The sequence below is a fragment of the Dasypus novemcinctus genome, chromosome 15, assembly GCF_030445035.2.
Source record: "Dasypus novemcinctus isolate mDasNov1 chromosome 15, mDasNov1.1.hap2, whole genome shotgun sequence".
In the NCBI taxonomy this organism is placed as follows: Eukaryota; Metazoa; Chordata; class Mammalia; order Cingulata; family Dasypodidae; genus Dasypus; species Dasypus novemcinctus.
Genome location: NC_080687.1, coordinates 13,882,939 through 13,909,095, shown reverse-complemented (window position 1 = coordinate 13,909,095; position 26,157 = coordinate 13,882,939). Strand labels below are relative to the sequence as shown.

At 36.2% G+C, this 26,157-nt stretch overlaps 1 protein-coding gene across 1 annotated transcript in view; it reads right to left on the bottom strand.

The window, feature by feature from the left end:
- Positions 1–4,541: 4,541 nt before the first annotated feature.
- Positions 4,542–26,157, bottom strand: part of MTMR6 (myotubularin related protein 6) — a 41,781-nt gene continuing 20,165 nt past the window's right edge. The window contains exons 5-14 of the mRNA XM_004453085.4: positions 22,013–22,141; positions 20,103–20,237; positions 16,063–16,195; positions 15,199–15,308; positions 14,617–14,742; positions 12,240–12,289; positions 11,559–11,759; positions 9,092–9,223; positions 8,885–9,011; positions 4,542–6,961 (exon numbers count right to left, since the gene is read on the bottom strand). Of these exons, the coding sequence (XP_004453142.2) occupies positions 6,701–6,961; positions 8,885–9,011; positions 9,092–9,223; positions 11,559–11,759; positions 12,240–12,289; positions 14,617–14,742; positions 15,199–15,308; positions 16,063–16,195; positions 20,103–20,237; positions 22,013–22,141 (1,404 nt within the window). The 3' untranslated portion in view covers positions 4,542–6,700. The remainder of the gene's footprint in view (positions 6,962–8,884; positions 9,012–9,091; positions 9,224–11,558; positions 11,760–12,239; positions 12,290–14,616; positions 14,743–15,198; positions 15,309–16,062; positions 16,196–20,102; positions 20,238–22,012; positions 22,142–26,157) is intronic.

Below are 26,157 nucleotides of genomic sequence, written 5' to 3'. Positions count from 1 at the left end.
CCTATAAAAGAAAAACAGCACTAGCTCTACCATGTATTAAAACATACTATAAAGCCTTGATATATAGAACTGTATAGCTTTGGTACACAAATAAATAGATACACCAATGCTATAGAAGAGAATACAGAACTACATAAAAGTGACATCTCAGATCACTGAGTAGAAGATGAACTTAATAAATGGTTGAAACAACTGAATAGCCACTTGGGAAAAGATAAATTTGGATCTTGTAGCAGTTTGATATGGTTCATGAATTCCAAAAATAGATATTAGATTATATTTGTAAACTGGACTATACCTGGGCATGATTATGATTAAGGTTTTGATTGGGCCATGTCAGTAGGGTGTTGAGTTCTCACCCCTTGATGGGTGGGGAATCACAGATAAAAGACATGGCAAAGGACAGAGTTGGAATTTTGATGTTGGAGTTTTAATAAAGTTGGAGTCTTGAGCAGAAGCCCCAGGAAGTGAGGAAAGAGAAGCAAACCCTGGGAAGAGAGGAACTCAGGAAGCCTGAAACCTGGCAGATATCAGCAGCCATCTTTCTCCAACACGTGGTGAAAGACTTTGGTGAGGGAAGTAACTTATGCTTTATGGCCTGGTAACTGTAAGCTTCTACCCCCAAAAAAGTAAATACCCTTTATAAAAACCAACCAATTTCTGGTATTTTGCACCCCTTTAGCTGACTAATACAGAATTTGGTATCGGAGAGTGGGGAAGTGCTTTTGCAATTATCAAAATGTTGGAATGGTTTTATAAATGGGTAAGGGACATTTTTTGGAGGAATTGTGAGATGCTTGGTAGAAAACACCTACAGTGCTTTGAAGAGACTGTTAATAGTAATAGGGACTCTAGAGAGACGTTTTATGATGCCTTAGAAGTAAATGAAACAATTACTGGAAACTGGAGGAAAGGTGATCCATGTTTTAGAGTTGCAGAGACCTTACCAAGATTACTCCTGATGCTTTATGGAAGGCAGAATTTGAAAATGGTGAACCTGGGTATTTAGCTGAAGAACTTTCCAAAGTAAACTCAGGGAATGAGGCTTGGCTCCTCCTTGTAGCTTACAGCAAAATGCTAGATAAGAGAAATATACTGAGGACTGAACTATTGGGCACAAAGAAACCAGAAACTGATTCCAGAAATTACAAGCCTCTGGAAATAAAGCCCCCAGACAATAGTACCCCATTTGAGGACTTACCTAAACTTGGACCTTGTAAATCAGGATTGAAGATGCAGTTATCTTGGAAAGACTTGTGGGAAGTCTTATTGTCTGATGGCTTGGACCCCTGCTTCTTGCATGCTAAACCAACAAGCTTTTTGAGAGAGTTGTATGAACAAAACCACTGTCTGCTTGGACTAAAAGGGACATGGAGAGGAGAGATTGAAGGAGAAACAGCTTTAAAGGAAAACCATGGAAACTGAGACCTGAAATTAAGACATCACCTTGGACGAAGAGAGGAACCCCACCCATGTGTAGAGAGAGGGAGAGTTTGCACCAACAACTGAAGAGAGTGGATGCTCCCACCCAATGTTCGAGAATTTTGCTGCCCCAGAGGACAGAGAGGGTGGGGCACATTCCTCAAGGATTAGGGTGGTTAAAGTCAGCACCCCATAGGTCTGAGAGAGGTGTGCCTGTCCCCCATGGATTAGGGAAGGCCAGGTGGTCAACTTCTTGCTCTGAGGGAGTAGAATCTATATGCCAAAGGTTAGGAAGGATGTTGCCTGTACCTCATTGTACTAGGGGGGTTAAATCTCTAACCCAAAGATTGGACAGTGTGGCAATCACTCCAATGCTCTTGGTTGGTGAGGTCCAGATGCTTGATGAGGGTGGAATCAAGAAAATGGCTGTTGGGCAAGCCTGTGGAAAGGGTGGGTACTCATGAAGCACCAAGGAGAAGAAACCATCATCTTAAGAATGACTCAGACTTTAGCATCTAATGAAGAATGCCCTGAAAGTTTATTGAACAGTAGAGAAACCATGACTCATATTTCCCTCCCAATTTCTCCTTATGATAATGAAAATGTTTAGCCTTTGTCTGTTTGTGTATCAGAAGCAGATAAATAGTAAGTTTCAGAGGTTTACAGCAGACAGGACTTTGCTCCAAGACACTGTTATTTCTTTAAGTTGATTGCGAAGTGATTCTATAGGTAGCATTGCTACTGATTTAAGGTTTTTAAAAAATACTGTGATGCCTTTTTGGAATTCAGAGGATGGAGTGTAGCAGTTTGATATAGTTCATGAATTCCAAAAACAGATATTAGATTATGTTGTAAACTGGTCTGTACCTGGGCATAATTAAATTATGATTAGGGTTTGATTGGGCCATGTCAGTAGGGTATAGAGTCCCCACCTCTTGGCAAAGGACAGAGTTGGGAGTTTTGATATTGGAGTTTTGATGCTGGCATCTAGAGTGGGAGACCCAGGAACTAGCAACACAGAGGAGCTTTGTTGTGAGGAAAGAGAAGCAAGCCCCAAGAAGACTGGAACCCAGGAAGCCTTAACCCTGGCAGCCACTGGCAGCCATCTTGCTCCAGCACATGGCAAAAGACTTTGGTGAGGGAAGTAACTTATGCTTTATAGCCTGGTAACTGTAAGCTTCTACCCCAAATAAATACCCTTTATAAAAACCAACCAATTTCTGGTATTTTGCATCAGCACCTCTTTGGCTAATACAGATCGCTACGTCTTTCAATACACCCAAGTAAACTTAAAATGGATCAGAGAAGAAAGCACTAGTAAAGTACTAGAAGAACACAAGTGAGTTTCTTTATAATCTAGGAATGGAAGTCTACCTATGACTCAAAACAAGTAAGAGTAATAAAATTCTACCCTTAAAAATTAATCTCTTGGGAAGCAGATGTAACTCAAGTGATAGGGCCTCTGCCTACCATATGAGAGGACTTGGGTTCGATCCCCGGGGCCTCCTGGTGAAAAAGAAGAAGAGAAAGTGTGTCTGGGCAGCAAATCAGTGCCTGTGTGGCGAGCCAAGCACCCACACGAGGGTCTGTGTGGTGAGCCAAGTGCCTACATAGTGCCCACGCAAGTGAGTAACGCAGCAAGATGATGGCACAATTAATGAGAGACGAAGGGGAGAGTCAAGGTGAAGTGCAGCAGAGACCAGGAACTGAAGTAGCACAATTGACAGGAAACCTCTCCACATCAGAGGTCCCCAGGATTGAATCCCAGTGAAACTTAGAGGAGAAAGATGAGAAGACAAAAAGAGAAAATAGATATAGAAGATCCCACAGCAAATGGACACAGAGAGCAAAAACAGCAGGGCAGGATGAGGAGGAGGAGGAGGGGAAGGGAAAGAAGAAAAAAAAATTAAACTCTGCCAAATGACAAATAGCATAAAAAGCAAAAGACGGGAAGCGGACTTGGCCCAGCAGTTAGGGCGTCTGCCTACCACATGGGAGGTCCACAGTTCAAACCACGGGCCTCCTTGATCTCTGTGGAGCTGGCCCATGCACAGTGCTGATGCGCATAAGGAGTGCTGTGCCACGCAGGGGTGTCCCCCGCGTAGAGGAGCCCCATGCGCAAGGATGCACCCCGTAAGGAGAGCCGCCCAGCGTGAAAGGAAGTGTCGCCTGCCCAGGAATGACGCCGCATACATGGACAGCTGACACAACAAGATGATGCAACAAAAAGAAACACAGATTCCCGAGCCGCTGACAATAACAGAAGTGGACAAAGAAGAACACACAGCAAATAGACACAGAGAACAGACAACTGGGGGGGGGGGCCGGGGGAAGAGGAGAGAAATAAATATTTTTTTAAAAAAAAGCAAAAGGCTAGGAGAAAATAAGCATATATTACATCAGAGAAAATATAATACCCATAAAACATCAAGAGCCCTTAAAGAAAAAAAGAAAAAGAACACTTGTTTGGAAACATGGGCAACACATGAACAGCTAAAAAGGTAAATGACCTTAAAGAAGATAAAAAAAGTCTTACTTTATCCATCAATACCATAATATGCTTTATAAATCATCACAGTATCTCTGCCACATTTTACAAAGTATTTGTTTATATACACACACATTCTGAACCATTTGGATAAAATCATTTGTCTGGAATTTGTTTTAAAGGGGCAAGTATGGATAAGACTGGGAAAACTCCGTTAATAATTGGCTCTGGATGGATAGATGAAGTGCTTTTATTTGTGAACATTGTATTATTTGGATATTTGCATAATAAAAAAACTTAAAATTAGGGATTTAGCTGAATAAACTAGTTCGATAAAAGTCCACACAATGGATTACTATGCAGCTACAAAGAATGGGCAAGCTTTACATGCAGTGACATGGAGTAATCTTCAAGATTAAGTGAAAAAAAAAGGAAGGTATAGATACATGTGTATAGTATGATGCCTTTTGCTTCTTAAAAAAGGGAATATATGTGTCTATATATATATATATATATATTCTCTCACTCTGCATGCATCTACTCATCTGACCCTGCCTTCAACCAACAAGGTGGCCCTTTAAGAGCACAAGAAAATACTAATATTAAGAAGTAACAACAGCCAAAAGAAAGGTTAATGACTCTGTTAAACCTTTTAATTAACGCACTATGCCCATTTTAAAGATTTTGGAACTTATTTTTGTTTTCACAGTTACTATTTATCAACATCAATCTTTTGGAAAATGAACTGCTCAAGTTTTATACCCTGTTAAGATTAATGTAACATGCAGGCCCACTTGCTTAGGTAAAAGAAAAACAAACATACACAACATGATCCAATTTGTTTTCTCCAAAGAAAAACATCCAAAATAAAACATGAACATTTAATTACCTTTAAATAATATATGAAATAATTTACATGCTATATATTTCCACACACACTGAACATAACAATTTTATAAGACATATATACAATCTTTTTACCAACATATATCCTGTAGGTCACTTGGTATATTAACTGATTTCTCAGTTCATGTGTGCACATATAAACACATGGATATATGTCTCAAGTTGAAGATCAAGAGTTGAATATAAGAAGTCTGCCAGGGAAGATTCCAAAACCAAAATCAATGACTGGAACCAAGTAACAAGGCACAAAAGCTTCCCTTTGTTGCTAGAGAGTTTAAAAATTTCCTCTCTCAATGCTTAAAAATGGAAAAAGGCTTGGCTAAATCACAAACAGTATTTTACAGTGCATTTCTGTTACTGTTGAAAAAGGAGTATTTTTCCTATTACATAATGTGTCACAGAAAAGTTCTAGAAAATAAATAGAATTAGATAAGCTCTCATACAATAAAATGATTTTCCATTCAAAAAAGATGTTTATGTTCAAACTAACATAATAGATATGTGCAATAAAGAAAAGTATGAGGGTTCAATGCAGACTTCCGCATATCCTCCCTACATTGTGCCTAGTGTTACCCATGTTAAAGTTTTCATTTTAAAGCCAAGTGGTACATTGCCAACCATGTGCAATTTTTATTATAATTTAAATAAATGTACTAGTATAAAGAATAAACAGTTAAATTACATGGCAAAATCAAGCTGTTCCCAGAGTTTAAGTTGTTTTTGTTAAACATTTATTTTATATTAGGCACTCCTTAATTTTCCTTTTTTCTTCTATAGTTAAGAGAAGAAAAAAATGTTCTACTTTAAAATTCATGCAACCAAACAAAATCTAAACTATCTGTACTTCCCTTTGTTACCCAGAAGTTTCTGAGTAAACTAAAAGTTAGATATTCTAGAAAACGTAACTCACTGAAAGATAAGGCAGTTAAAAAAATAAATGGGTACTATTCATTGTTTCTAAGAACAGTATTACAGCTTTAGCTCTTTAAACTAGTTTTCAAAGGAATAAAGTCAACCACAAAAGAGGAATCAATAGAATGCTGTAATCCATATATAAAAGACTGTTAAATACGCTTATACATATACAGGAAATCAATAATCTATTTAAGCCATAAAGAATAAGTCATCAAATGTAGCTCTAAACCAATTGTAATTAGAATAAAACCTTCAAGTTTTCACTAATTTTGAATACAGAGGTGGAACCAGCTAACCATGTACTAAATACTGCACTTCTGCAACTGTTTACATTGAGTATAACAGTGTGCAACTCCTGCAGTTACAAAAGTGCAGTTTTCTACAAGTAAAACAAGAATGACCCAAACCAAACCAAAACATCTTGCCCTAGGCTATGGAACTTAAGGGTAGAGAATGAGCTGAAAATTTATTTTAAGGCTTTCTTCGACATACTTTCATGGCACTTCAACATTAAACAACACAAATAGGCAAAATAGGTAGATATCTACAATTATATTACATAATTGAAGTAGATGCCACGTCAATTATTCAGTAAGGAACCATACTTTGTCAAGTTCTGTTTTCTCGCAATTAAATTATACTCAAGGAAGGTTATTCATGTTTGGTTGTATTAACGTATAAATCATACAAGAAATGTCAATTCACTAGTAGACAGTGAAAATTGTGTTTTGAGTAAACCCCCCAAATGTCACTCATTTCTCATGGAACTGAATGTCAATTCTTGCTAAAACTGCAATTAAACTAACTTCATTCTCTCATACGGAGAGTTATTACCCCCTCTTCCACTATTAACCTATAGTTAAATCCTAAGATCATTAGACAAATTCCCTTTTTCATACTGTGGCATAAACCATCCTCAAAATAATCCATTTTTTGCATTACAGTCAGTCCAGAAAATACTCTGCAAGTCTAACAAGTCATTCTTGCCACGCCATATTCCAAGCTGACAACAGCAGGCTCTGATTTGGAAAACTCTTCTGCATAGTCACTGTAACGATTATCTGCTGTGTTGCTGCCCTCTATAGTTCGAAGAGCATCATTCACAGGGAGCAGAGTCTGCTCCTTAAAACACAAGGAAGTTTTGAGGGTAGGCGATTCAGGAAGAACTGAATTTAACAATTCCTTGGTGAGGACTCCATCTGTTTGCTTATTTTTATGTTGCTTTATTTTCTAAAACAAATCCAAATTAGAAAAAATTACTAATTTCTCATACCACAAGGTCCATAATAGGTGAAAGAATCAAATATGTCTTTGCAAATGTTCTCCTTATATATGCAACAAAATTAAATCTCAAAAAATAAAATCTAGTGCAAATGAATAAAAAATCATGGAAAATTCTAATTTTTTACAACTTTTGTAAATGATTATGCTTAGTTGTTTTTATGTATATATACATATATATATTTGTTTTTCAATCAATCAATCCAGCCAGATTTGACTGCAAAAGATCACTAGGCCTTCACAACATTTGAAAGGACATGCATTATCTAGAAAGTATAACAAGTGAACATATTATAATGAAAGATATATGTGCGACATTCACTCTGAAATCACAACTGTATATTAACTCCATCGCATACTCATTTGGCTAAAGGTTTTATTGACTGTATAGAGCTTTTTCTTACATGGTTTTCTTACAATGGTTTGGTAGATGAACACAAAAGGGCTTTTTTTTTTTTTTTTTTTTTTGGTCTTACTGAGCAGAAGATTTGAAAAGTGCTCCTTGACAGAGCATGATGTTTTCCAAATCCCTGGACTGATCTCCAGACTATCTTCTTGTATTACTTATATCTTGGACTTACCTATCCTCCGCCTATAATTTACATGAGCAGACATTTACCTCCTACCTAAAAGATGACTAAGAAGCACTCCTGCCTAAAATGTAGATTGAGATGGTCTGAGTTCTAACAATTGTTTAAGATATACATACTTACTGGTTTTGGTTTTATTTGATGGCAAAGAAATAAATTACAGGAAAAGGCTTAGGGTGGGGAAGATTTTCTTAACCAAGACTCACAAAAAAGCACAAAGACTGATCAAGTTGACTACATTAAAATTCAAAATGTCTATGCAAAACATGTCATAAATAAACTGGAAAAGACCAACATGGACCAGACAAAGCCATTCACATTATGTATAACTGATAAGGAATCAGTGTCTTGTATATAAAGAACCTTTACAAATCAAGAAAAATGCAAATATGCCAATAGAAAAATGAGTCAAGGTTTATCTAGGCCATTCTCAGAAAAGGAAAACCAAATCGCCAACAAATGCATGAAAAGATATCAATTTGTAATCATGGACTTCTACAACTGAAACCAATTTTCAATGTTGGTCAATAAGTGAATAGACAGATTGTGATATATTCAAACAATACTGTATATTAGTTAATAAAACAAATGAACTAAAGGTACATGTATCAATATTGATAAAATTCAAAACAATGTTGAACAAAATGAAGTATAGGAACTATGGCAGTCTTCATGGAAAGTTTTAAAACCTAAGTGAAGGGTACATGGGTAATCATGTTATCTGTTGCCCTTTATACCTTAGATAAATACCACAGATATTCTTTCATGTTTTTCTACTGCATAGCAAAAACATTTGAAATTATGCAAAATAATACTATAAATTGTGGATAAAAACATATGTAGCAAAGTATAAAAATATGCAATGGGTTAATGAGCATCAAAGTTGGCACCGAGAATCTGCCCAGACAAAAGGAGACAGGTGGGAAGAGGACGGAGAGGAGTGGTCAGTGCTCTTCAAATTCATCTATGATATTTTACATCTTAAAACCAAGAAAAAGCTGGAACAAATATGACAACTATTAAAATCTCACAAATCTAGGTAGAGGGTGCTCAGACATTTATATATTTATCTCTATGCTTTTCTAAATACTTGACATATTTCAATATATAGTTTAAGATACAGGGGTTCAAACTAATCGATTCAATCAAAGTAGAAGAGATTTAAATCAACCACACACACTTAAGAGGTTATATATTATTGATTTACACTAAAAACACAAATAAGAAACTAAACTAATTTAACATTCCAAACAGATCAGATAAGATACTTCAGAATACTTACAGATTCTAGGTCTTTAATATCCTTCTCTAATTGTTCATTCTGCTCATTCATGTTCATAATTATGTTAAACATAGACTGCCTAGTATGCAATGTTCGGTCAAATTGGTGGTACATGGTTCTCCAAAACCTTCACAACAACAAAAAAGAGTTTCAACAAATTGTGTTTGAGAAAAATCAAGCACAAGTATTTCAATTATTCCAACTTACTTAAAATTGAAAGATACTGTATTTGGCTCCAAAACTGTTAATCTCTGAGATTTGGAACTGTAGAGAGGATTTAAGTACTTCTTTTGGTCATCCAAAAGAAATGGCCACAGTGAATAAGTCTTCTCCTCCAATCTGAATGTAATGAGAAAAACAAAGATCTTTCCAATAAATAAAAATTTTTATAAATATAAATTTTTATAAATCAGACAATTGTTTCCAAAGTAGATTTAGATTCTAGTTTTCCCTTCTATTCACAGTCTGACCTTACCTTGTCTCTGAATTCTACATCTTCTTTTCTCCTTTTTCACTCATCATCATGTAATAAATAAGACCATATCTCTTAAACACAACATAGGTATGTCATTTTCTCTCATAAACACGTGCTTTAAGAGATTTTTCTTTTAAATCACCCAATTTCATAAACTTGTACTCTATATGACACATATTTTAAGTCACCACATGCATACACAGAGAGTAAGATATTAAGCTATTCTCTGTTTGGCCTTGTTTTCTTAACCCCTATTCTGGGCAAAGAGATTTAAGAGTGAGTACAAAAAGGGAATTAGGACAAAATTAGAATATTATTCAAGATTTTTAAATGTACCACACTAATGAAAGAAGTTGTTGAGATGGGAGGAGTGGGGGATGTGGGGAGTGAGATATGTGGGTACCTCACATTTTTTAATGTAACATTGTGTGTAATCTATGTATCTTTAAAAAAAAGATCTAAAAATGCCAATTATATTTCAAATCTAACAATAGGTGGGTAAAGGGTAGAATGTTTTCAGGGAGTATACGTATATAAACTCTGGATGGGATACATGATGAGAAAGGAAGAGAAAAGTGGAGAACCATCTCATTTCCATGACCCCTAGGATGACCCATAGCTGTGTTTTTAGAGAGAGACTGGTAGGAAAGATCAGCCTTGTAAGCATCTTCCCATTTGTGAGGACACCATCATTAACTGAGAAGAATAGTCTTTCCTAAATTATCTGTATACTCTAAGAGAAGAGTCACCTGCTTCAAATTATGATAAACTATAGTGAAGATATAACACAGAGCTAAAGTCATAATGTTCTGACTTGTTCAACTCTATCATATTCTTTATTCATGTATTATTCCTTACATCTTTAGATTTTTCTACACTCTCGAAACTGCCATCAACACTGGAGTGAGGGTTCATGGCTGTCTTCAAAACTCTTACCAGATATAGTTTTTTAATATATCACTTGTGTGTTCAAGAATCTATAACTGCTTTTTATTGCCAACTCTAAGAAACCTAAACCCCTAAGTCCAACTTAAAAAAGAAATAGGACCTCTCAGTCATACTTGAGGTCTCCATTGCATTAAAATTCAGCCAGTGGGAAGCAGATGTGGCTCAAGAGATTGGGTTTCTGCCTACCAGATGGGAGGTCCCGGGGTTCAGCTCCCGGTGCCTCCTAGAGACGGTGAGCTGGCATAGCAGGCCGGTTTGGTGAGCTGGCGCAACAAGATGATGCAAGAAGAGACACAAAGAGGAAGGACAATGAGAGACCCAACAAATGAGGGAGCCGAGGTGGCTCAGGTGATTGAGCACCTCTCTTCCACATGGGAGGTCCTGGGTTCAGTTTCCAGGGCCTCCTAAAGAGAAGACGAGCAGACACAAAGAGCATACAGAAAAAGGACAGAGAGAGCAAACAGCAACTGCAAACAATGGTGGTGGTGGTGGGGGGGGGGGGGGGAGATAAATAAATAAAATACATCTTTTAAAAAAAAGACCCAAAGCCTGGATTAGTTGGGTACAAAACTCTTTTAAAAAAAAAATCCCTACCCCCAAAGACCAGTTAGGAAAGCACAGGGTAACTAGAGCCAAATAGATTAGAGTGTCTCATAGCTCATCCAAGATCCTAATCAGGGACGAACACACTGCACCAAAAAAAGGCTGATTTATTTTTCCCAAAGAATTGTTTGTTTAGAAATTAAGGAGAGCTATAGGCTTCATCTCACCTTAAAACAAATCAACTACTTTTAAATCTTAACCACACTTTAAAGCAAGTTATCAATACTTACTGAGAAATTAAATAATGTTAATATTTCACTATTCTAAAACATATATTCAGACTGGAAAGGGGCATGAGGGAGGCTGCTAGGGTGTGTTTGTTGTTCTGGGTGCTGGTTGCATAGCTGGATTAGTTTAAGATTTACTGAGTGTTATACTTATGCTGCATGTACTTTTCTCTATGTATGCCATACTTCACAAATTTTAAAAATAAAAAAATGTACAGTTATTTACTAGTGTACATATATATATATAGGAGGGATAGGGGATATTCAGAGGGAAGGTAGATTCAGAAATACAGACAATAAGATCATTACAAAAATATTCCACTTTCATACTGTCAAAATGTTTTATATGATTTAATTATGATTTTTGTTAGAATTCAGCTAGGAAGCGGGAAAAAGATCCATTACTATCAGATCATCTTACTTGAGTTCTTCCCTTTCCTTCTGACAGTTTCCAAGGAAGTTTCCAAATTGGCATGAATGAATATGTTCATGGATCTGAAGAAGAAATGCTTCATTGAATTCAAAGTCTTGAGGAAACTGTTCGGTCAAATGCCACACACATTCCAAAAACTGAGTAAACACTGGTGATATTTCCTTTGGGTCACCATCCAAATGGCCACACCTAACCCCCCCAAAAAAGTACACGATTTTTAAAATGCCTCTGAAAGAAGTCCATTATTCAGTATTTTTAAATATAAACAAACATACCAAAACATATATTTACCAAAACATAATCTTTATATGTACTATATATAAATATAATAAACACTGCTACATTAGCACACAAGAACTGAATTTTTTATTGAAACAATTTATACCTATTGCATAAAGAGGTTTTCAGCCATACTTTAAAAGATCTTTTACCTTTTAAATACTACAATCCAGCCAAAGAGGAAGGTAATAAATAGCCATAAAAATGAACAAAGTTATTGGAATTGAAAGAAATGACAAGACATTAAATCAGAGTTCATACAAAATATAATACAAACCATAGCCATTTCACCTCCCATCAGACATGCAAGTTCACGGACAGAAACATTTTGGCAATCTTAAATAGTTCTACTAATTTTACAAAATATATCAATGTATAGCTGTGACTCACCTCTCTGAAAATTTATGTCCAAAGGAGATCCAATCCTTTTCTATTAAAACCTTAGAGAGAAAAAGTAAAATTCATTTTAAAACAACTTTTACTTTTTGCCTTTAGAATGGATTAAATCCCATTAGCTTAAAAACATCAAGTACAATTTTAATTATGGCTGCAAAACCCCCAAAAAACTATAGGCAAGACAGTCTGAACCTGCAGGAGATCTGGGGGTTAAACAAGATGAAAATGACACCTAAAAAGAAACAGACTGGTCTTGTGACTTAAATTATTTTAGTTGTATTCATGACATTTTAAATGAAAAGTGCATGTTAGAGAACAGTATTTCACTGAAATTTTCATATGTATGAAGATATTTGCATTGAAAAACATTAGAAAAATATAAACCAAATGTTAAGAGTTATTAACTCTGGATAGTAGACTGGTGGGGAGAGGGGGAGGGGTTTTTAAACCTTTTGGCTTACTTGTATTAATACGTTACTTATACAGTCCTTAAGGGGAAAAAAGAATTATACGCTTCCACAAATGGTAAGGCTAATCTTCCATTCTAAACATTGCTCTCTAACCTCTTACAGGATTTCATCTGTTTTCTCTTTCATGGCTTAAATACTTAGCAACTCCACAAAAATAAACAGTTTCTAATTTTTTCTCAGTGTAATCTGAACATATTTTCCTAGAAATTAATATACTTTAAATTGTCATTTCCATAATCACCAAGCACACTGTTAGCACAGTGTCAAATACCACTTTTAGTTCCTCTGATGTATTCCACAAGCTCCTGACCTCTGCAGAAGGCCACAGAACGTAGTCGTTTAGAAGGTAGTTTCTGGTAACACACTGCACGGGCTACATGTTTGTGTGTGATCTCGGTGGAGTGACTTTCAGGCCGGAGCCTCAGATTTTATTCTGGGCCCTCCACCATTCTTCCACAGCCCATGTACTTAAGTCAGTATTTTTTGGCATTAAATCTGTGACTCTGCTGTGTCTGTTTAGGGCTGAAGAGTACCATCCATCCATCAGAACCGGGAGATCAGCCTGGAGGACGCTCCTTCTCTTTACTCCCATATCTAATCCACAGCCGACTCTTACTAATGCTTCTTCCTTAACATCACTGGAAACCATCACCTCCCCTCCATTTGTCTGTTACTAGCTCTGGCCCTCTTTTCTCCCTCAACTTATCTTAACAGTTTCTGCACTGGTCTCCCAGCCTCCGTTCCCAAACCCTGTCTTCCACAAGACAACAAACCATCTTTTCAAAAAGCAGATCTAATCGAGTTACCACTTCCTCTGTTTAAAGCCCTTCAATGGCTTCTCACTATGCAGAGCAGGTACAGTTCCAGTTCCAGCCTTCTTTCTCAGGCCCTAATCCCACAATACTCATTTGCACCGATACCCCTACTCTGACACACACCCTGAATTCTATCCATAACAAATTACCTGCAGTCACCTCAAGGGCTATGTGTTGTTCATATTGTTCCTTTTGCCTGGGAAGCTCTCTCATTGCCCCTGATCATTTTATTCCATGATTTCATTTGGATGTCTAGCAAACAACTAAAGCCAAATGTGGCAAAGAAAGATATGGCTTGTCTTACACTCCCAAAGTAAGCTGAACATTATTTTCTTATTTACAGCACTCCCATTGGGCCTGCCTCAGATTTTAAAAAATTAGTACTATAAAATGATGGCTGAAAGGGGCCTGGTGATTTTACACTTTCCCCTGCTCTAAGATGGTACTGTATTTACTAATTCTAGACTAATGAAAACTTTCTAACATCTCTTCATTTACATTAGATGCTGTAAGTTGAGGTAAATTTGAAAACCTAAGTTAAAAAAACAAACAAAAAATAGAAGTGTTTTACCTTCACAAAACAGAAAATCTGTTCAACAAGAAATTTAATCTTTAAATCTAAAACATGCCTCCTAACATGTTATTACACAGAAGAAATGAAAGCACTTTAAAGTTTCCTCCAGAAAATAATATTTAAAGTGCCCTTATTTGTCTTGTTTTACCATTATTTACATTATATAAAACGAGAGAGAAAATACTAAATATTTCTTTTTTAACATTTTAGAAGGAAAAAACCTCAAATATAAACCTTTTTGTCAATGAGATGGCATAAGTGGAAATTAGTCTAACTCTGAGCATCTCAATCTCAGCACTGTTGACCTGGGTTGGATTATGCTTTATTGTGGGGGACTGGCCTGTGCATTAGAGGATGGAGAGCAGCATCTCCAGCCTCTGCTCACTAGGTGTCAGTTGCACCCCCTACCCTTCAGTATTAACCAAAAATTGACTCCAGATGTTGCCAAATATCCCCTGGGTAAGGGCAAAAATCACTCCTATTTGAGAACCTCTGGTCGAAAAAATCCTTACCATGAATCCTTTGATTGTCCTATAATAGGAATCCAATAAAAGAGAGCCAAGGGAGCAAACCTGGGAAGTCCTATCCCAACCATCAGAACAATGCACCAACACACTTGCATTTTCAACCATTATTGCCTGTAATGAAAGATCACATACTTATATTCCAGTAGACCATATTTTAGGTCAGTTGATAAGTTTTTTTTACTCAAAAACCACACGTGCAAGTACTGCAATATAAAGAAGAGCTTTAACTCTTCTACAACAGTATTGCAGCCACAACTGCAAGGGTAATTTTGTTAAAGTGTTATTTCTAAAAACAAAAAACAAAGCCAAAAAACAACTATAAAGACCCAAAGCAAGCAGACAAAAAACAAGGGCAAAAATGCTGTTTCAAAGTATTTGGGAATTTTTAAATCCCAATATTAAGTGCTACATGATACTTTAAAGGATCGAATAAAAGTGAGTCTCATTAGAGAGGTAAAGCATAATAAAAGTTCTCTGACTGGAATGGATACCAGCACCCAAAAGGAAAAATCCACTTCTTCCCAACCATAATAAACCCTCAAACCAAATATAGAGATAAAGAGTTACTTTGGCCAAGAAGATTGCAGCATCCATAACAGCTTTGATATGGCGAAGCCATCCACAGCTCTCCAAACCAGAGTAGAAATCATTCACAGAAAGCCCTCTGGTACCACTGACTAAAAAGGAGGGGGAAAACATTTCCATTAGAATGGGACTAGAGGCTCCACTTCTCCTATTAAAGATATCTCTAGGTAAGTGAATTTGGGAAAGAAGAGAAGATAAGGACAACATAAATAGGCAAGGCTCTATAAATGAAAAGATGCTATTAGAAGATCAATAATGAGTTTTTGGTGCATTTTTTTCTGTCATTTTTTTTGTACCTAAAATATAACCAAATCTTTTTAAAAAAATTTGTAACACAAGTGTTTAGCTAAAAGTTGCCTGATGCTTAATTTTTAAAATTCCATACCACAACTGCAAAGATATTAATATTTACATGGAACAGTATCATAAATTAATCTTAACTATACTGAAGTAAATTAATCTTCATTGTACTAACTACTCAAGAATATCTATTTAACAAGAACAATTTTTTGCAAAACTGCTAGAATTGTACTGTCAATACGTGGTCACCACCCAACTGTGGCTACTGAGCACTTGGAATGTGGCTAGTCCAAACTGAGATGTCCTACCAATGTAAACACACACTGGATTTCAAAGACGCAATACAAAAAAGTAAAATATTACTAATTTTCTATATTTATTATATGTTGAAATATTTTTGATATATGAGTTAAATATATTACTAAAATTAATTTTGTCTGTTTCTGTTTACTCCTTTGCATATGTCTAGTAGAAAATTTTATATTACTTGTAACTAGCATTATATTCTATCGGACAAAGATGCCAAAAGGTAAGAAGAAATCATACCTTCCAATAATTTTTGAAGGCTGGCCCTCATGACATGAATATTTTCAATTCCAACAAACTGAAATCTAATATTAGAATAGTTGTCTTCATTTTCATAACCTTTTCCAGCTGCTCTGTTGGCCATTGCATTCAGCTAAAATTAAAAATTTCAGAAATTTATAGATATACATTCTAACTTTTAAATTAGCTTATCAAAATATCATGAAAGCATTATGTAAGACATAATTTAGTTAGCAGAGTGTTTAAAAGAACTTATCAAAACTGAATAAGAACCACTTTATTAAGTAAAAATGTCACATCATTAATAGTAAAGAAGGATACTACAAAAATAACAATATAAGTGCTATATAACAGAAAGGTCCAGGCAAGAAGTTGCCCACAAATAATTCGTAAATCAAATTCATTTATATTTAATCAATTTTACATGTTTGTAATAATTCACAAGTAAAAAGAAAGAAATGTCTTTTATCTATATCCTAAATGATATAGAGATGAAAAGCCCTGGGGAGCTTTTCTTTTACAGAATGAATCTATGAGGTTCACTTCAGAAGAGGCTTGGAATGTTAGATCATTCAGAAAGCCACAGGGACCTTGAAAATCGGAACTGAAATATGTATGCCTTAGATTACTTGAGATCTTCCATATCAGAGATGACTGGAGCCCAATCAGGATACAGTATAGTGTACAATCCTCTAATCCTGATAAATTGAAGAACTGGACCTAAAATTAACTGGTCTCTAAAGAGAAAACAGACTACCTGTAGGCCCATGATCTTCAGTTATTAGATCAAATATCTACTAGAGTTTCACTTAGGATTTCACATGTTTAATTCTTTCAGACCAGGATTTCATACGTATATAATTAACAATTTACTAAATATTCTTTATAAACTTGGATGAAACAGAACCTAAATTGAAAGAACGGTAGCTTCTCATTTAGTGGGTTAGGGCTTCCAGTTGGTAACAAGTACAGTTAAATTCTATCTACTGTGACTCACTGGTTGTTCACAGCATATGACTAAAGTAAAATTAAGAGTTACATACGTAAAATGCTTCCATATTATACTATTTGACTAATAAAACAATGAAAAGTGTATTTTCTGTATAGCAGACAATTATGCAAATAAGAGAAAGTAGATTCCGAGAAACAAATCACCCTCAGATTTCCAAAAAGTCTTGCATTACAATCACCCTTCACATCTACTATTACCTAAAAATAGTTTACCAGTTGATCAACCTAGATTACACAAAGAAGTAAAATTAAGATTTTTCTTATGGGAGATGCCACCCACACTTGATTCCTAAGAAAGTTTTGATTTTTAACAAAATAAAAGATTATCAAACATACAGACATCCTTTCTAATTTTTTCAATATGTCTTAATTTACTCAAATTAATCTCTTCAATTTTCTCCATAATCTTTTATCTCATGAGGCTACAAGATGAGAATTAGTTCTAAAACAGCTACCATTCTTTTCAGAAAGCTGACTAAAATTGTTTGTGCTCTATATCGCTCACTCGCTTTCTCTCATCGCTTTCTCTTATTTTCTCATCATTCCAGATTTTTGAAGAAATCCTCACTATAATTCTGCCAATGTCCTTTTGTGTAGCCCACCAGCTCTGCATGCGATGCTATAATAAAAATTAAAAGTAATGTTAGCTATTATCAATGAAAATTTTAGTTACTTTAGTTTCAGGATCCTATATGAATTGGTTGTTTTGTGTAACATATTGTTTGATTAAAAAAAAAAAGAAGGGATTCTGACATTTGTCCTGATAAAAATTTAACCTTACACTATTGATGTCTAACAGAAGTAGTATTTCCTATTCATATTTATCACTCTCATGCTCAGTGTTTCCTAAGTGAATGCACTCTCTGCTGTCTTCATTTTCTTAAATTTTCAAATAAAGGTCCATGATTTAACACAAAATATTTAGCAAATTAAAAATTCTAAAAAGAGTAATAAGAATGTCTAATTTTGGACCACAAACTATTTAGTATTTCTTCATAATATATAAGACTTCTACACAACAAGAGTTCCCAATACAAAATCCAGCTTTACTAAATACACATACACATATATATAAATATATATGAGAAGACCTAAGAGATCACCATTCTGGGTTTCTCGGAAATTGGTCTCCTGTAAAGGATCGGTATCCTGTAAAGGATAACAATTGGCATTTTATAACAGTGAATGTACACACAAACTAGTCTGCGCTTTGGTCTCCAAGGTTCTCATCACCTCTAAGATAACAACAGAGAACAGCAAAGAAAGTATCAGAGAAAAAACACATTTTTGAAGCATGGTGGGAGGAGTTACTATTTCTTGTTACTCTCTTTAAGGATCCTAACAGAAGTATACTGCCTCACGTTTCCTTGTTTTCCCCTATGCAACCTGTCATCTTCCAGCAGCCTTTAAGATGTTTTCTTTCTCTTCCACTTTCAGCAGTCTGAATATGCTGTATCTATTTTTTTTAATCCTGCTTTGTATTCTCTTAGCTTTTTTGATCTGTAGCTTGATGTCTTTCATTAATTTATGGAAAATTCTTGGCAACTATCACTTCAAATATTTCTTTCGCTTGTTTCTTTCTAGGATTCCAATTACAAATATTAGACTATTTGACAATGTCACACAGCTTTTGGATACTGTTTTGTTTTTACTTTTGCTTCCTATTGCACTTTAGTTGAGTAATTTCTCTTGACCCATGTTGTTTATTGATTATTTCCTCAGCTGGGTTGAGTCTACTGATAAGTCTATTGAAGGAACCATGATTTTTAACTTCTAGAATTTCCATTTGATTCTTTCATATAGTTTTCATCTTTGCTGAAATGATCTACTAATACATGAAACAACAACACACAAATCTCCAATGAATTATGCTAAGTAAAAGAATCCAGACGCAAAAAACAACATACTATATGATTCAATTTACATGACATTCTTGAAAAGGTAAAACTATAAGGATAGCAAACAGATCTTTTGCCCGGGCGGGTCATGGAGGGAAGGGACAAGAGGTCAAGAGGGAATTTGGGGATGCTGATGGTACTATTTTACTGCTTGATTGTGCTGGTGGTGATGGTTATATGAATGTATATGTTTGTCAAAACTCAGAACTACACACTAAAACAGGTGAATTTTACTGGAGCTAAAACTTAGAAAAGGCTTTTGGTTCTTAAATCTTTTTAAGTTTGTTTTCTACGATATGGCTCCAAAACTCATTTGGCAGCAAAGCCTCATATGAAGCTGTGTTTAGTCTCTAATTACCCCCACTTAGTATGGACATTCGTATGTTTCAATTCAGAATATTAATGTTTGATTACAAGCTGCCAGAGAAAAGCTGGTGGTCATATATAATACACAATATATATACTGTGTTACCTTTTAAAATCTGAAAAATTTTTAATTACAAAACACAAGAATTCCTATGAATTTGGGACAAATGACTGTGGATCCATATAACAGATTCCATCAGCTAGTAAATACAGTGTGAAATAGCTAAAAAGCACTAGAAACTCAATCTCTAACCCAAAACCACAAGAAACATTTGTCTACATAATAAACTTTATATTTATTCAACCAAACTATCATTTATAATTTAATCGTTCTTAAACCCTGAAATGCCATTCTGTATTTGATCTTAATTACATGTATACAAGTGGAAAACAGGCCTATTCAGTTAATCACTGTCTTGATTACTATAAAAGTTTCCATTACCACAGATATATGTAAACAATGATCATCATCATTTCTTAGCTCCAAAAAGGTTTTCATACATGCATCTCAGAAAATCCACTAAAAAAAAAAACATAAAGCTATAGCTATGCCACCCTTCAGCAAATAAATATCAACAGGAATGCTAAACACAAAATAGCTACTTGCAACAACATTAAGAATATAAAATCATTTCCATAAATAACTAAAATAACTTCAATGATTTCCTTAATATCATTAGTAGCCTCAGTTCATTTAAAATTAGGGTTAATTAAAGTAATAACACTAATTTCACTAAAATGCTATACAGTATTCCAGATACATACTTTGGGCCTTGTATCCATGACATACATATAGCGATTGACTGGATTGGCTTTACTAATAGCTTGAAGCAAATGTTCATCCTCCAGGCACCTGGCACTAAATCCTGACAGTGGTTGACTGCATCGACAAATGGCAGCCTAATTTGAAAAAGACAGAAAACAGATTATCTAAACAAGTCTCAAAAAAAGCTACAAAGAAAAAAACAAAAACATAAAAATATTAAAATCAAATATGTACTGAAAGTATTAACTTTGAAATACTGTTTGAATTAGATACTATTTCAATAGTTTGATGTTTCTAAGATTTTCCAATACTTTCTTCTCCTAAGAAACCTAAACATCACCTTAGTTTGATGAAAAAAAATCTTATACCCTAAGAAGCAACACCTAGTTGATTCTCTAGCAAGTAAGCTATTATTAAAATACTTGCATTTTGTGCTCTATTTAGATTACAGGATTCTTTAAACTCAAGTTCAAGGAATTAGTCAATACACGTAGAATTTTTTTAAGTGACAACATCTGAACTTTTACTACTTAAATACTTTCAGATCTCTAATTTGAGTGTAAATGGCTAAAAATCAGCAATTTCCATATGAAACAAGACATAAAACGAGAAAAATGACCTTCAACTCAAATCAATCCAGAAGGAAAAGAATATCTATAAAAAGTAGGAGATGGCTGGATTAGATATGAAGCAAGTTTGTAAATATTTAGTTTAGACCAGTGGTTACCAACTGGGGGTGAGTCTCTCCCCCCCCTTCCTTGCCCCCACAAGGATGTTTTGTCAATGTCTGGAGGCATTTTCATTGCCACAATTTGGAGGAGAGAAGCTACTGGCATCTAGTGGGGTTAGAAGCCAAGGATACTGCTGAACATCATACAATGCACAGGACAGTTCCCTACAACAAAGACTTATCGGGTCTCAAATGTCAATAGTGCCCAGACTGAAATACCCTGATTTTAACAAAAGGAAAACAGATAATTGTTGAAAACATTCGGAATATTTTATCATGACATACACTCATACAGGCAAATACATAACTGTTTTGATGCTAACCATGTAGAATATTTTTTCAGTAACCTAGGTGATAAAATAGAAAAGATCTTTTGAAGAAAATTCAGTATGATTAAAACAAAACTGATACAGTGGACAGTACTAATTACTTGAAATCCAGTAATTCAAATAAAGGAAGCTATACACTGGAAGAACAAAACAACTGAAAAGAAAGATGGGGCAAAATCACAATGAATCACTTATTGTCTTCATGTAGAATATAAGAAATGGTATGAAAAAGTATATACCCATATAGTACAAAAAATAAAAACAAAGTAATGTTTGCTTTAATATTCAATATTTAATCATTTTTCTATTATTACCAACTAAATAAAAGAAAAATGATGGCTTATAATAGAGAACCTAGAAAATCCATTCAAGTAAAAGCAGCTCTTAAATGCTATTTAACAGGGCTTAAGAAAATTTCAATGAACACCTTGAAAAAAGAGAAGATTAAGGACAAACTTAATGTTTTCATTATTAAATAGTGACAAAACTTGCCATCTATATCTGTGTCTCCCAAAGTATTTCACAGACAGTTAATGAGCAGCAACTCTGTGCCAGGTACCATTAGGTGCCTCAGGAATTTTTCCAGGATATGATTATTAGACTTAAGTGCTTGAGAATAAGAACTGCTTTTTATCAATGTCTGGCACATGGAGTAGGTATTAAAGTAGGTGATCAATATTTCAGGGTAGTCTGTTTTAAAATTTCAAAACTGTAACTAAAAAGTCAGCACTTTCCTATTAGCAAAAGTATAATAATAAGCTTTTAATGTAAAAATTGGTGTTCTTTGAATACTTTTAAACCTGAAGAAGGGTTATACTGCATTATAAACAAAAAAGAAAAAGTTTCCTACCTCCTTTTCTTGATGGTAGTATGAAAGAACTGGGAATCTCCCTTTGCTCCGAAACTTGGAACTGCCAACAATTATTGGTTTGCTTGCAATTCGGGGAACATAAAGTTCCTTGGGATAAGTTTCACAAATCTGCAAATATCAAATAAAATATAACCACTCTACACAGTTAAAAAACCATAAATAAATAAATCATAAAAACAAAACAAAACAAAAAGCCATGAGGTAATTGGAGAACCAGCAAGATGGCGGCAGAGTAAATACCTCCTGGAGTCAGCTCCTGCTACAGGACAGTTGTTAGTAAACACCCAGAGCTCTCTGGAGCTAGCTGAAGCACCTGTTTGGGGGCTCCAGGAGACCAGAAGAGCATCCTGCAACATCCTTGAAGGAATGGAAGGAGGAGACTGCCCATCTGCAGAGAAGACTTGTGAGTATAGCGCTCCACGCCCCGGAGGACAGTGCCCATCCTCCACTAGAGGCACAAGCTGCCTCAGGAGCTGTTCTGCAGCTGGAATTGAAAGCTCCACTTCCCAAAAACGGGGGAAGAAGAGAAGGTTGGGCACCAATTTCAGCTACTGATGAGTAAATTCAGCAGACTAAAGTACAATCCTGAGAACAGCTGAAGTTTGAGCCTGTCCAAGTCAGAAAGAGGCCGGGAGCCACCACCTTAACTCCGCGCCTGGCACGAAGGGAAGCAGGGTGGACTGAAAATCCCAGTGCTGGTGGGGACCAGCTTCTTTCCATCCAGATCAGATTGCAGCTCCAGTCTATATCCCCTACCTCCAGCAGGGTGAAAGCTGCGGGAACCTGTGCCAGCCTCTCTCCGGGAAATTACCAGCTAAGCTGCAGAGGCCGGTGACTATCCTACTCTGGGAGCACAAGCCACCCCAGGAGCTGCCGCTTTCAGCTACTGATCGGTGGACTCAGCTGGCTAAAATATAGCCCTGGGAACAGCTGTAGTGTGAATCAGCCCAAGTCGGACAGAGGCCGGTGGCCACAATTTTGACTCTGCCCCCAACCTGAGGGGAAGCCAGGCTGACTGAAAACCTCGACAATGGTAGGAACCTATTTCTTTTACCCAGATCAGCCTACAGCCCTAGCCTAGGCTTTAGCCCCACCTCTGGCAGGGAGGAGGCTGGCATTCCCTGCACCAGCCTATCCAGGTAACTGCAGGTAACTCTGGCTGGCACAGAGAGAAAATCGGAAGTCTACCGGCGTAACTGCGGTCATTTTGGACCTGCACTGCATAGACAGCTGCCCACACCTGCAGCTCCATCCCCACCCCAAGCTGGGGAGAAAGGGACATGAAGCTTCATTAGTCTCTCTGGGCAACAACCGTCTAGGCCTGCATGACTTGGATCATTCCACACAGCTGTAACTCTGTCCTTATCCCTGGCAATGGAGAAAGTTGGAAGAAGCTTCATTGGTCCCTGGGGCAATGAGGGCAGCTTGGGCCTCCACAGCTTACAGCACCAACTACATGCTTGGCTCCTACTGCACAACCAGCAAGGGAGAAAGGGCAGGGAGCACTAAACTAAAAAGAAAAAATGCATCCAGAATAAATACTCTAGTAATCCAGATGCCAGGACACCAACAAAAAGTTACAATCCACACCAAGAAACAGAAAGCTATGGCCCAGTTAAAGGAACAAGATAAGCCTCCAGATGACATAAAGGAGTCGAGACAACTAAGCATAGATGTTCAAACAAATCTCCTTAATAAATTCAATGAGATGGCTAAGGAGATTAAGGAGATTAAGAAGACACTGGGGAAGCAGACTTGGCTCAATGGATAGAGCATCCGCCTACCACATGGGAGGTCTGAGGTTCAGACCCAGGACCTCCTTGACCCATGTGGAGCTGGCCTACACACAGTGCTGATGCACACAAGGAGTGCCATGCCACGCAGGGGTGTCCCCCGTGTAGGGGAGCACCAAGCGCAAGGAGTGTGCCCCGTAAGGAGAGCTGTCCAGCATGAAAGAAAGTCCAGCCTGCCCAGGAGTGGCGCCGCACACACGGAGAGCTGATGCAGCAAGATGATGCAATAAGAAGACACACAGGTTCCTGGGCCACTGACAAGAATAGAAGCAGACACAGAAGAACACACAGCAAATGAACAGAGAGCAAACAACTGGGGGAGGGGAGAAAAATAAATATTTTTTTAAAAAAAGAAGACAATGAATGAGCACAAAGAAGAATTTGAAAGCATACATAGAAAAATAGCAGATCTTATGGGCATGAAAGGTACAAGAAATGAAATATGAAAAACATTGGAATCATATAATAGCAGATTTGAGGAGGCAGAAGAAAGGATTGGTAAGCTTGAAGAAATGGCCTCTGAAAGTGAATATACAAAAGAACAGATGAAGAAAAGAATGAGAAAAATTGAACACGGTCTCAGGGAACTAAATGCAAGCAAAAGGTATGCAAACATACGTGTTATGGGTGTCCCAGAGGGAGAAGAGAAGGGAAAAGCGACAGAAGGAATATCTGAAGAAATAATGGTAGAAAATTTCCCAACCCTATTTAAGGACATAGATATCCATGTCCAAGAAGTACAATGTACTCCCATCCGAAAAAATCTGAAGACACCAACTCTGAGACACATACTCATCAGAACATCAAATGCCAAAGACAGAGAATTCTGAGAACAGTTAAGAGAAAAGCAATGCATAACATATAAGGGACACCCAATAAAACTAAGTGCTGATTTCTCACCAGAAACCATGGGGGCAAGAAGACAGTGGTCTGATATAGTTAAGATACTACAAGAGAAAAACTTCCAGCCAAGAATCTTATATTCAGCAACACTGTCTTCAAAAATGAGGGCAAATGTAGAAATATTCACAGATAAACAGAAACTGAGAAAATTTCTAAGCAAGAGACCAGGTTTTCAGGAAATACTAAAGGGTATACTAGAGCCTGAAAAGAAAAGACAGGAGAGAGGAGCCTGGAAGAGAGTCTACAAATGAAGATTATATAAATAAAAGTAACTAAAAGTGTCAAAAGAGTGACTATAAAATACAACAGATAAAACTCAAATAGGAATAAACTTAACCAATGATGTAAAGTACTTGTATTCAGAGAACTGCAACTCAATGTTAAAAGAAATTGAAAAAGGCTTAAATAACTGGAAGAACATTCCATGCTCAGGGATTGGAAGACTAAATATCATTAAGATGTCAATTCTATGATATACTGATATACAGATTCAATGCAAAGTGATATACAAATTCAATGCAATCCCAATAAAAATTCCACCAGCATTAAAGAACAAATTGAAAACATGACATCAAATTTATTTGGAAGGGTAAGGGGTCCTGAATAGCCAGAAACATCAGAAAAAGGAAAAGCAAACGCTCATCTCCACACCTTAAATCATATTACCTAGCTATAGTGGTGAAAACAGCATGGTACTGGGCTAAAGACAGACACATAGACCAATGGAACCAAATGGATGGTTCAGAAAGACCCGCACATGTATGGGAACGTGGAGAAGCATGGGAAAAAATACAGCTGAAGTGACCTATGGACTGTGGTTAGTAGTAATAATATATTCTTGTATCTATGCCAAAGATGTACCATGTTGATAATGGGGCAGTATGGAAAATGTGAGCCAAATGTACACTATGGACATGGTAACAATCAGATGATACAATCTTATCTGTAGCAAATGTTCCACCACAGTGTTCTATTGATGGAGAGGTGTTGTTTGGGAATTCTGCACATGAGCATGACCGTTTTATAAGTTCACAATTTCTGTCATAAAAAATGTATTTAAAAAAAATAATAGGGTGGGTTGGGGGAAAAACACACCAAATGTAAGGTAAGGACTATGATTAGTAGTAAGATTTTGACAATATTCTTTCCTAATTCGTAACAAACATCTCACCACAATGCATGGTGTTGGTGGAGAGTTGATGTATGGGACCCCTGTATGATGTTATGCATGCTTGCTTTGTAAGTTCACAACTTTTACTATACACTTAATTGCTTATGTATGTTCATATATAAATGATATAAAGATAATAACAGGGTTGGTTGGGGAAAAAATAGTTTGGTTAGTTGTAATATTTTGACAATGCCCTTTAATCATTAATTAAAAAGGCTTAACAACAATGCAAGTTATTGGTGGTGAGTCATGAGAGT